Genomic DNA, 13,444 nt, shown 5'->3' with positions numbered 1-13,444 from the left:
TGCTGTTCATGAGAGCTTACTGTGTGCAAATCATCTGCTGCATTTCCTATACTACAACAGCGAATGCACTTCAAATATACTTTGATGTTGTTGTACTTCATTGGCTGTAAAGCAATTTGGGACATCCTGAGGTCATGTGAGGTGCTACATAAGGACAGGTCATTGTTAAATGAAGGAGAAAAGTTCCAAAAAAGAAACAGTTGGTAACAGGACAACAATTCATCTCCTCTTATATTGGAGAAATCAAGGAATCGACAAACTGTGTGATGGAACTAAAGCTGATTTAATTTTCAGATATCCAAAAAATTAAACTCCAGCCCAGTTACAGGGGAAACACAGCCCGACTGTCAGAATGAACACGATTCAGTCCCGATGTGGTTCACAGCAGAATCCAATCCTGCAGTCACTTGTGAACGCGCTGGTGTCTCAGCAGGTCGGATGGATCAGAGAATCCCTTCCCACACTCAGAGCAGGTGAACGGCCTCTCCCCAGTGTGAGTCCGTTGGTGCATCATCAGATGATTTCTGATTTTAAAGGTCTTCTCACAGTCAGAACATTTAAATGGTCTCTTATTGCTGTGAACAAGTTGGTGTGCAGTGAGGCTGGATGAACGAATGAAGCGCTTCCCACACTCTGACCAGGTGAACGGCCTCTCGTCTGTGAGAATAAGTTTATGCCGCTTCAGCTCCCCGGAACTTTTAAATCATTTCCCGCAGTCCGGACATTTAAAAGATTTCTCGTCAGTGTGAACCCGCTGGTGTGTCTTCAGCTGGGCAGAAATAGTGAATCCCTTCCCACACATGGAGCAGGTGAACGGCCTCTCCCCGGTGTGACTGCGTCGATTAAATTCCAGCAAGGATGGGTAATTGTACCTCTTCTCACATTCCCCACCTTTCCACGGTTTCTCCATGATGCAGGTATCCTTGTGTCTCTCCAGGTTGGACGATCAGTTGAAGCCTTGTCCATACACAGAACACGTGTACGGTTTCTCCCTGGTGTGAAAGGTGCGATGTTTTTCAGGCTGTATAATTGGTTAAAGCTCTTTCCACAGTCAGTGCACTGAAACAATCTCACTCGGATGTTTATGCCTCGGTGCTTTTCCAGTCTCAATGATGTTTGAAATGTTTTCCCACAGACAGAACAGACAAACATTTCTCCTTCCACATTCAAAGGTCGAAGATATTCAGATCCTGAGGAATTGAGTGACTCTTTGTCAGATCTTGATGTGATGTTTGGTTTGAGTTTCCCATCTGTAAATCCTCCCCTTCTAATACCCTGTAAAATAGTTTACAAAAGTCATCACTGTAAGTACAGGATAGAAAATCAAAACAGACAATTCCAACTTCCATGGAATATTCTTTCCTCTCTTGTTCTCACAAACATGTGATCCAATCAAACACAAATAAGCCAAAATAAGCAACAAAAGCAAAGGGAACCTTCCCAACTAAACCATAATGTTGTTCCCAGTGTGTACGAGACATTCCACACCCTCAGGTGCCATCGGTCGCGGAAGGAATCAAGGAACCAGTGCACACCGCATCTTCCCTCTCCAGGGCCATCCTGTCACTGATAAGGCAAAAGACCACAAAAATTAGGCGCAGGAATAGGCCATACGGTCCCTCGGGCCTGCTCCGCCATTCAATAAGATCATGGCTGATGTTTAACCTCAACTCCACTTTCCTGCCCTATCTCTATGCCCCTTGATTCCCCCAGAGTCGAACAATCTTATATATCTCAGTCTTGAATATACTCAACACCCACAGTCCTTTGGGGTGAAGAATTCCAAAGATTTACAACGCTCTGAGTGAAGAAATTCCTCCTCATCTCAGTCTTATTGAGCCGACCGCCTTATTCTGAGACTGTGCGCCCTATTTCTATGCTCTCCAGCCGAGGGAAACAACCAAGTCAATCCCCCTCAGAATTTTACACGTTTCAATAATATCCCCTCTTATTCATCTAAACCCCAGAGAGTATAGGCACATTCTGCTCAATCTCTCCTCATAGAACAATCCCCCCCATCCCGGGATTCAATCTGGTGAACCTTCATTGCACTCCCTCTAAGGCAATATATCCTTCCTCGGATAAGGAGACCAAAACTGCACAGTACTGCAGGTGTGGTCTCACCAAGTCCTTGAACAATTGTAGCAAGACTTCCTTACTCTTGTACTCCAACCACCTTGCAATAAAGACCAACATGCCTTCCTGATTGCTTGCCGTACCTGTATGCCAGCTCTCCGTTTCCTGTACGAGGACACCTAAATCTCTCTGAACACTAACATTTATTAGTTTTTCATCATTTAAAAACTATTATGTTTTTCTATTGTTCCTACCAAAGTGAATAACCTCACATTTTCGCACATTATACTCCATCTGCCACCTTATTGCCCACTCTCTTAATCTGTCCATATCCCTTTGTAGGCTCTTTATGTCCTCCTCACAACGTACTTTCCCACCTAGTTTTGTATTGTCAGCAAACTTGGATACATTGTACTTGATGCCTTCATCCAAGTCTTTAATACAGATTGTAAATAGCTGAGACCATAGCACTTGCACCCCACTAGTTACATCCTGCTTACTGGATAATGACCTGTTTATCCCGACTCTCTGTTTTCCGTCCTTTGACTAATCCTCTATCCATGCTAATATATTAGCCCCAACTCCATGCGCTCTTAACTAGCATTTTATGTGGCAACATTACATCCACAAGTTTCCCCTTCATCCACCCTGCTGGTAACATCCTCAAAAAATTTAATGAATTTATTAAACATAATTTCCCTTCCACAAAATAATGTTGACTCTGCATAATCAGAGCAGGATTTTCTAAATGCCCTGTTACACTTCTGTACTCATGGATTCCAGCATTTTCCCAATGATTGATGTTCCCCATTTTTTCTCTCCCTCCTTCCTTGAACGTGGAAGAGAGGCAGGCAGCCAGAATGACCCACCCATGGGCCCCGCCCATCCCGGACCGAAAACTTGCTGTTTGAGCCAGGCCCAAGAGCAGGTCCAGGGGAAGATCCTCCCTCTTATCCACCCCCCTCTGCACCGGGTGGCCAAAGAATAGGAGCGCGGGGCTAAAGTGTAAACAATGGTTGAGGAGTAGCCCCTTCAGATAACTATGCAGGGGCTGCAACCTCGCACACTGAATATATACATGACCCATGGACTCCTCTCGGCTGCAAACATCACAGGCGGCCTGGGAGTAGGATGAAGCAGAAAATGAATGCCTGTGACAGATGTCAGTTCGAGAATACATCTGAGAGATCTAACGGTTTATGTGCACAAATTGTTGAAGGTGGCAGGACAAGTTATGAAAGCAATTAAAAAAGCTTATGGGATCTTAAGCTTCATGAATAGAGGTATACAGTACAAAAGCATGGAAATTATGATGAACCTGTATAAAAGACTGGTTCGGTCTCAACTGGAGTAGTGTGTCCAATTCTGGGCACCGCACTTTTGGAAGGATGTGAACGCCTCAGAGAGGATGCAGAAAAGATTAAGAGATTTATTCCAAGGATGAGGCACTTCAGTAATATGGAGAGCTGGGATTCTCCTCCTTGGAGGAGAGCAGATTTGATAGAGCTTTTCAAAATCACGAGGAGTCTGGACACAGTAGATAGAGAGAAACTATTCCCATTGGTGGAGGTGTCATAAACCAGAGCAAGTAGTCAGGATCTGGAATGCACTGCCTGAAGGGATGGTGGAGGCAGAGTCAATCACTGCTTTCTAAAGGAAGTTGGATAGTAACTAAAGGAGAGAAATTTTTCGGGCTGGGGGAAAAAGGCAGGTGAGTGGGACTAGCTGAGGTGCACTTGCAGAGAGCCGGCAAGGGTTCGATGAGCCCAATGGCCTCCTTCTGTGCTGTAACCAATCTATGATTCTAACGACACACAGCTCTACTCACCACCACTTCTCTTGACCACTCAACAGTCTCCAAATTGTTAGACTGCTTGTACGACATCCAGTACCAGGTGATCAGAAATTTCCCATCACAAACTCCGGTCTCTAGCCACCAACTCCGTCTCTCTCCCTAGCATCTGGCTGAGTCTGAACGAAACTGTTCGCAAACTTGGTGTCATATTTGACCCTGAAATGAGCTTCCGAGCACATATCCTCACGAACTAAAACCGTCCATTTCCACCCCCATAACATCGCTCGCCTCCATCCTTGCCTCAATTCACCTGCTGCAGAAGCCCTCAAGCAGGTCTTTGTTACCTCTAGACTTGACTATTCCAACGTACTCCTGGCTGGCCTGCCATATTCTACCCTATGTTAACGTGAGTTCATCCAAAACTCGGCAGCCCGTGTCCTAATTCGCAGCAAGTCCCGTTCATCCATCACCCTGTGCTCTCTGACTTACGCTAGCTTCATATTGCTACACCTCAATTTCAAAAGTCTCATTCTTGTTTACAAATCCCTCTGTGAGCTCACCCCTCCATATCTCTGTAATCTCATTCAGCCTCACAAGCCCAAACGTCCCCATACATTTGATCTCAAATTCTGCCCTCTTGAGGGTCCTTACTTATAAACACTTAAACATCGCTGGTCCTGCCTTCTATTGCCTAGACCCAAAACTCAAACTCCCTCACTCTGCTGGTAGGAGGTTTAGAGGGCAAATTTCTTCACCCAGAATTTGATGGAGGTCTGGAACTCATTGCCTGAAAGAGTGATAGAGGCAGAAACCATCATAACATTTAAAAAGTACTTCATCATCGGCAGTCCCTCGAATCAAGGATGACTTGCTTCCACGTTAAAAAGTTCACAGGTGTTTCAATGATGGAACAAAAATTCCAGGTCCGAACTAAATCTTGAAGGGTGGAAGGTGCCTGTGCTTGTATTTTTTTTAACGTGTGGTGACTGTTACACACCAGCCACCACACGGGCTTGACAGAGCTAGATCTTGGTCCAATGGCAAGGATTAACCAAGACGACTGGAGACCAGCTCTGCTGCACGGACCTAGTGCGCACACATATCGCAGTATGGACTGGGCCCGTGCTGACCCTGGGCCATCGCCTCTTCTGGGCCCTGACCTCACACCTCTCCTGGGCCCCGATCACGTCGCTCTACAATTTCTCGCCGCTCCTGCTGTACCTGCCCACGCTCCAATCACTGACCTGGACCGTGGTGACGTCCCTTTTCACTTCCGTTGCTCTCCTGCTGCAGCCTGTGCTGCTCCCTGGAGTGGTATGCCGCCACGCTGCTACTTCCGCTCCCCAGCCTGCTCTGATGGTGCTTGCAGGCCGGGGGCCACACAAAATACTTGGAGCTGCACTTGAAGTGCCGTAACCTACAGGGCTACGGACCAGCTGGAAAGTCGGATTAGGTCGGTAGTTCTTTCGGCTGGCGCGGACACGATTGGCCGAAATGGCTTCCTTCCGTGCTGTAAATTTCTGTGATTCTCTGATTCTAAATCTCTCCACCTCGGTGTCAAATTATTCTCTTATAATGCTCCCATGAAGCGCCTTTGGACGTTTTACTACATTAAAGGCCTGATGTAAATCCAAGTTGGTGTTGAGGTGATGCAGCCTGTTACCCATGTTATTGCTGTGAGGTGATGGAGAACCTGTTGCCCAGGTTACTGTTGTGAGGTGATGAAGACCCTGTTGCCCGGGTTACTGCTGTGAGGTGATGAAGACCCTGTTGCCCAGGTTACTGTTGTGAGGTGATGAAGACCCTTTTGCCCGGGTTACTGTTGTGAGGTGATGCAGCCTGCTACCCAGGTTATTGCTGTGACGTGATGAAGAACCTGTTCCCCAGGTTACTGCTATGAGGTGATGCAGCCTGTTACCCAGGGTATTGCTGTGAGGTGATGAAGAACCTGTTGCCCAGATTACTGCTGTGAGGTGATGAAGAGCCTGTTCTCCAGGTTACTGTTGTGAGGTGATGAAGACCCTGTTGCCCGGGTTACTGTTGTGAGCTGATGCAGCCTATTACCCAGGTTATTGCTGTGAGGTGATGAAGAACCTGTTGCCCGGGTTACAGCTGTGAGGTGATGCAGCCTATTACCCAGGTTACTGCTGTGAGGAGATGAAGAACCTTTTGCCCGGGTTACTGCTGTGATGTGATGAAGAGCCTGTTGCCCAGGTTATTGCTGTGAGGTGATGAAGAGCCCATTACCAAGGTTACTGCTGTGAGGTGATGGAGTCTGTTGCCCAAGTTACTGCTGTGATGTGATGAAGAGCCTGTTACCCAGGTTATTGCTGTGAGGTGATGAAGAGCCTGTTGCCCAGGTTATTGCTGTGAGGTGATGAAGAGCCTATTAACCAGGATACTGCTGTGAGGTGATGTAGTCTGTTGCCCAAGTTACTGCTGTGAGGTGATGAAGAGCCTGTTACCCAGGTTACTGCTGTGAGGTGATGGAGTCTGTTACCCAGGTTACTGCTGTGAGGTGATGAAGAGCCTGTTACCCAGGTTACTGCTGTGAGGTGATGGAGTGTGTTGCCCAGGTTACTGCTGTGAGGTGATGAAGACCCCGTTGCCCAGGTTACTGCTGTAAGCTGATGAAGAGTCTGTTGCCCAGGTTAGTGCTGTGAGGTGATGAAGAGCCTGTTACGCAGGTTACTGCTGTGAGGTGATGGTGTCTGTTACCCAGGTTACTGCAGTGAGGTGATGAAGAGCCTGTTACCCAGGTTATTGCTGTGAGGTGATGGAGTCTGTTACCCAGGTTACTGCTGTGAGGTGATGAAGAGCCTGTTACCCAGGTTATTGCTGTGAGGTGATGAAGAGCCTGTTGCCCATTACCACATTTATCCACATTATACTGCATCTGCCATGCATTTTCCCACTCACCTAACCTGTCCAAGGCAGCCTGCAGCCTCTTGGCGTCCTCCACACAGCTCATACTACCACCCAGTTTAGTGTCACCTGCAAATTGGAGATATTACACCAATTCCTTCATCTATATTGTTAACGTATATTGTAAAGAGCTGGGGTACCAGCACTGAGCCCTGCGGCACTCCATTAGTCAATGCCTGCCAATCTGAAAAGGACCCGTTTATCCCAACTCTCTGCTTCCTGTCTGCCAACCAGTTCTCTATCCACATCAGTACATTAACCCAATACCATGCACTTTGATTTTGCACACCAACCTCTTGTGCGGGACTTGTCAAAAGCCTTTTGAAAGTCCAAATACACCACATCTCCCTTGTCCACTCTGCTAGTTACATCCTCAAAAAATTCCAGAAGATTCATCAATCATGATTTCCCTTTCATAAATCCATGCTGGCTTGGACCGATCCTTTTACTGCTTTCCAAATGCGCTGCTATTTCATCCTGAATGATTGATTCCAACATTTTCCCCACTACTGATGTCAAGCTAACTGGTCTATAATTAGCCATTTTCTCTCTCCCTCCTTTTTTAAAAAGTGGTGTTACATTATCTACCCTGCAGTCCATAGGAACTGATCCAGTGTCGAAAGACTGTTGGAAAATGATCACCAATGCATCCACTATTTCTAGGGCCACTTCCTGAAGTACTCTGTGATGCAGACTATCAGGCCCCAGGGATTTATCGGCCTTCAATCCCATCAATTTCCCTAACACAATTTCCCATCTAATAAGGATATCCTTCAGTTCTTCCTTCTTACTAGACCCACTGTGCCCTTGTTCATTCGAAAGGTTATTTGTGTATTCCCACGTGAAGACAGAACCCAAGTGTTTGTTCAATTGGTCTGCCATTTCTTTGCTCCCCATTATACTTTCACCTGAATCTGAATGCAAGGGACCTACGTTTGTCTTCACTAATCTTTTTCTCTTCACATATTTATAGAAGATTTTGCAGTCAGTTTTTATGTTCCCTGCAAGCTTCCTCTCGTACTCTGTTTCCCCCCTCTTATTTAAAGCCTTAGTCCTCCCCTCTGTTGAATTCTAAATTTCTCCCAGTCCTCAGGTTTGTTGCTTTTTCTAGCCAATTTATATGCCTCTTCCTTGGTTTTAGGGTGAATAGAGAGAGAATGTTTCCACTTGTGAGGAAGAGCTTAACTAGAGGCCAGCAATAAAATATATTGACCAAGAAATCCATGAGGGAATTCAGAAGAAAATCCTTTGCACAGAGTGGTGAGAATGTGGAACTCGCTGCCACAGGGAGTGGTGAAGCGAATAAGATAGATGCATTTAAAGGGAGGCTCGACAAGCATATGAGGGAGAAGGGAATCAAGGGTAATGTGAATAAATTTGGATGAGAAAAGACGGGAGGAGGCTCGTGTGTAGCATAAATGCCGGGATGTATTAGTGAGGCCGAGTGGCCTGTTTCTGTGCCCTATATCCTCTTTAATCGTATGCATCGTGATCATGAATACACTATACTAAATTGCAAAAAGTACAAGAAAATCACTGTTTCAGCTGGAAGGCATGTTTGGAGCACTGGTCAGTGGGAAGGGAGGGGGTAAAAGGGCAGGTGTTGCATCTGCTGCGCTTGCAAGGGAAGGTGGGAAGGGGAGGGGATGATTGAGGAGTGGACCAGAGTGTTACGGAGTGAGTGGTCCCTTCAGAATGTTGAACATGGAGGGAAGGGGACGATGTGATTGATGGTGGGATCACGCTGGAGGTGGCAGAAAATGATCTGTTGATTGTGGAGGCTGGTGGGGTGAAAGGTGAGGACAAGGGGAACCCTATCGTGGTTCTGAGAGGGAGGGGAAGGGGTGACAGCAGACGTTCAGGAAATAGAATGGACACGGTTGAGGACTATGTCAACCACGGTAGAGGGGAATCCTCAGTTGATGAAAAAGGAAGAAATATCGGAAACACAAGTATGGAAGGTGGCATCGTCAGAACAGATGTGACGGAGACAAGAGAAACTGGGAGAATGGAATGAAGTCCTTACAGGAAGCGGGGTGGGAGGAAGTGTAATCCAGGTAGCTGTGGGAGTCAGTGGGCTTACAGTGGATGTTTTTCGATAGCTTGTCCCTAGAAATGGAGACAGAAGTCGACGAAGGAAGTGAAGAGTCGAAGATGGACCATGTGAAGGTGAGCATGCGCGGCACCAAGAACGTTCCATCGATAATGGCACACATGTGTTGTCGGCGACAACTTAATATGGCAGGTGCAGCACGGGGGCTTGTGGGTAATGTGACCGCCATTACTGTTGATCCTTTCAAAATACCTGTGCAGCAGCTGTGACCTTAAAATCCGCTTCACCGCCCCTGGGCTGTGAAAGTGGGACAAGAGACAACATTCTCCCTCTTACCCCTTTCTAAACTCCCTTTAAAGGATGTCAGAGGTAGAGCATTTACACACAGGAAGTGCAAACCAAACATCATGTAAAGGGGTAGTTACACTGCTGGGCCCCCCAAACAGACAGAGGGAGATAGAAGAGAAAATATGTAGGCATATTTCTGAGAAACATAGAAAATAGGTGCAGGAGTAGGCCATTTGGCCCTTTGAGCCTGCACCACCATTCAATAAGATCATGGTTGATCATTCAACTTCAGTACCCCATTCCTGCTTTCTCTCCATACCCCTTGATCCCTTAAGCCGTAAGGGCCACATCAACTCCGTTTAGAATATATCTAACGAACTGGCCTCAACAACTTTCTGTGGTAGAGAATCCTACATGTTCACAATTCTCTGCGTGAAGAAGTTTCCCCTCATCTTGGTCCTAAATGGCTTACCCCTGATCTTTAGACTGTGACCCCTGATTCTGGACTTCTCCAACATAGGGAACATTATTTTTGCATCTAACCTGTCCAATGCCGTCAGTTTCTATCAAACCCCCTTCTCATTCTTCTAAGTTCCAGTGAATATAAGCCTAGTCGATCCAGTCTTTCTTCATAGGTCAGACCTGCCATTCCGGGAATCAGTCTGGTGAATCTTCGCTGCACTCCCTCAATAGCTCAGATTAGGAGACCAAAACTGAACACAATATTCCAGGTGTGGCTGCAGCAAGGCCGTGTAAAACTGCAGTAAGACCTCCCTGCTCCTATACTCAAATCCCCTCGCTATGAAGGCCAACATGCCATTTGCCTTCTTCACCGCCTGCTCTACCTGCAGGCAAACTTTCAATGACTGATGTTCCATGCCACACAGGTTTCTTTGCACCTCCACTTTTCCTAATCTGTCATCGTTCAGAAAATATTTGGGTGTCCCAGCACTGAACCTTGCGGTACCCCACTCGTCTCTGCCTGCAAGTGAAATGTAAAACAATAGGGCAGTAATAGTAGGGCATTTCAACTACCCTAATATTAACTGGGATGGAATCAGTGTAAAAGGTATAGAGGGAGGAGAATTCTTAAAATGCATTCAGAACTTTTTTAGCCAGTACATAGCAAGCCCAACAAGAAGAGGGATTTAGTTTTGGGGAAGGAAGCTGGGCAGGTGGAAGTTGTATCAATGGGAGAGCATTTTGGTGGTAGTGATCATAAATCAGTTATATTTCGGGTAGTTATGGAAAAGGACAAAGGTAGACAAGGAGTAAAAGTTCTCGATTGGGGGAAAGACCAATTTTAATGAGCTTGGATGTGATTTAGCAAAAGTGGACTGGAAACAACTACTTGAAGGTAAATTAGTGTCAGAGCAGTGGGAGGCATTCAAGTCGGAGATCCTGAGGGTTCAGAGCAAATATAGTACCCAGAAAGAAAAAGGGTGGGACGAACAAATCTAGAGTCCCCTGGCTGTGAAGGGGCATAAAGGTTTTGATAAGGCAAAAAGGGAAGCTTATATCAGATACTGAGAGCTCAATACTGCAGAGACCTTAGAGGAGTATAGAAAGAATAGGGATGAAATTAAAACGGTAATTAGGAAAGCAAAGAGAGAGCATGAAATAATATTGGCAAGTAAAACCAAGGAAAACCCAAAGATGTTTTATAAATACATTAAAAGCAAGGGGATAACTAAAGAAAGAGCAGGAGACCAAAAAGAAAGGTTGTGTGTGAAGATGGAAGATGTGGGACTGATCCTGAATGAATATATTGCGTCTGTCTTCACAAAAGAGAGGGTCAATGCAGATATTGTAGTTAAGGAGGAGGAGTGCGAAATATTAGATGAGATAAATATAGTGAGAGAGATAGTATTAAGAGGTTTAGCATCTTTTGAAAGTGGATAAATCCCTAGGCCTGGATGAAGTGTATCCCAGGCTGTTGAGAAGCAAGGGAGGAAATAGCAGAGCCTCTAACCATCTTTTCCAATCCTCTCTGGCTACAGGTGTGGTGCCGGAGGACAGCTAGCATTGTACTGTTGTTTAAAAAGGAAGAAAGGGATAGACCGAGTAATTACAAGCCAGTCAATCTAATCTCGGTGGTGGATAAATTGATGGATGAATTTCTGAGGGACAGTATTCGTTGTCATTTAGAAAGGCATGGATTAACCAAGGGCAGTCAGCATCGATTTTTTATGGGAAGATTATGTCTGACTTGATTGAATGTGTTGAGGAGGCAACAAGGAGGGTTGATGAGGGTGGCGCATTTGATGTAGTCCACATGGATTTGAACCATAGAATCATAAAATGGTTACAGCACGGAAGAGGGCTATGCGGCCTGTTGAGTCCATGCCAGCTCTTTGCAAGATCACCTCAGCTAGTCCCACTCCCCTGCCCTTTGCCAAGGCCTTTGACAAGTTCCCACATGGAAGATTGGTCAGAAAAGTAAATGCCCTCGGATCCAAGGGACTGTGGCATGTTGGATCCAAAACTGGCTGTGACAGGAAGCAGAGGGTCATGGTCGACTGGTGTTTTTGTGACTGCAAGGCTGTTTCCAGTTGGGTTCCACAGGGCCCAGTACTAGGCCTATTGCTTTTTGTGGTTTAGACTTGAATGTAAGGGGCATGATTAAAAAATTTGCAGACAATACAAAAATTGGTCATGTGGTTGATGGTGAGGAAGAAAGCTGCAGACTGCAGGAAGATATCAATGGACTGGTCAGGTGGCAGAAAAGTGGCAAATGGAATTCAATCTGGAGAAGTGTGAGGTAATGCATTTGGGGAGGGCGAACAGGCAAGGGAATACACATTAAATGATAGGACTCTGAGAAGTGTAGAAAAACAAAGGGACCTTGGAGTGCATGTCCACAGATCTCTGAAGGTAGTAGGCCAGATAGATAAGATGGTTAAGAAGACATACGGAATACTTGCCTTTATTAACCAAGGCATAGAATACAAGAGCAGAGAGGTTATGCTTGAACTGTATAACGCACTAGTTAGGCCATAGCTGGAGTACTGCGTGCAGTTCTGGTCACCACATTACAGGAAAGATGTGATTGCAGTAGAGAGAATACAGAGGAGATTTTCAAGGATGTTGCCAGGACTGGGGAATTTTAGCTATGATGAAAGATTGGATAGGCGGGGGTTGTTTCCTGTGGAACAGAGGTGGCTGACGGGAGATTTAATTGAGGTGTATAAAATTATGAGGGGCCTCGATGGAGTGAATCGGAAGGACCTATTCACCTTAGCAGTGGGGTCAAGAACCAGGGGGTACATGCTCTGACTTTAGTCATGAATCTACTGTGTGGTGTCTTATCGAACGCCTTTTGAAAATCCAAGGATATTACATTAACCTTGTCTACCGTTTCTGTTCCTTCTTCAAAGAATTCACTAAGGTTGTCAAGCATGACCTTCCCTTTTGAATCCATTCTGACTACTCTTCATAGAAACATAGAAAATAGGTGCAGGAGCAGGACATTCGGCCCTTCTAGCCTGCACCGCCATTCAATGAGTTCATGGCTGAACATGCATCTTCAGTACCCCATTCCTGCTTTCTCACCATAACACTTGATTCCCCTAGTAGTAAGGAATTCATCTAACTCCTTTTTGAATATATTTAGTGAATTGGCCTCAACAACTTTCTGTGGTAGAGAATTCCACAGGTTCACCACTCTGTGGGTGAAGAAATTCCTCCTCATCTCGGTCCTAAATGGCTTAACCCTTATCCTAAGATTGTATCCCCTGGTTCTGGACTTCCCCAACATTGGGAACATTCTTCCTGCATCTAACCTGTCTAACCCCATCAGAATTTTAAACGTTTCTATGAGGTCCCCTCTCATTCTTCTGAACTCCACTAAATATAAGCCCAGTTGATCCAGTCTTTCTTGATAGGTCAGTCCTGCCATCCCTGGAATCAGCCTGGTGAACCTTCGCTGCACTCCCTCAATAGCAAGAATGTCCTTCCTCAGGTTAGGAGACCAAAACTTTACACAATACTCCAGGTGTGGCCTCAGCAAGGCCCTGTACAACTGTAGCAACACCTCCCTGCCCCTGTACTCAAATCCCCTCGCTATGAAGTTAACATGCCATTTGCTTTCTTAACAGCCTGCTGTACCTGCATGCCAACCTTCAATGACTGATGTACCATGACACCCAGGTCTCGTTGCACCTCCCCTTTTCCTAATCTGTCACAATTCAGATAATAGTCTGTCTCTCTGTTTTTACCACCAAAGTGGACAACCTCACATTTATCCACATTATACTTCATCTGCCATGCATTTGCCCACTCACCTAACCTATCCAAGTCGCAATGCA

At 45.8% G+C, this 13,444-nt stretch overlaps 1 protein-coding gene across 1 annotated transcript; it reads right to left on the bottom strand.

The window, feature by feature from the left end:
* Positions 1-403: 403 nt before the first annotated feature.
* On the bottom strand, positions 404-910 carry LOC139257141 (zinc finger protein 664-like). The gene is made up of 2 exons (XM_070874410.1): positions 724-910; positions 404-657 (listed from the first exon to the last, which is right to left on the bottom strand). The coding sequence occupies exons 1-2, from the start codon at positions 908-910 to the stop codon at positions 404-406; spliced, it is 441 nt and encodes a 146-aa protein (XP_070730511.1).
* Positions 911-13,444: the final 12,534 nt, after the last annotated feature.

The sequence above is a fragment of the Pristiophorus japonicus genome, unplaced genomic scaffold (genome assembly GCF_044704955.1).
Source record: "Pristiophorus japonicus isolate sPriJap1 unplaced genomic scaffold, sPriJap1.hap1 HAP1_SCAFFOLD_81, whole genome shotgun sequence".
NCBI lineage: Eukaryota > Metazoa > Chordata > Chondrichthyes > Pristiophoridae > Pristiophorus > Pristiophorus japonicus.
Note: the sequence above shows the minus strand (reverse complement) of the source record. Positions and strands in the feature narration are given on the sequence as shown.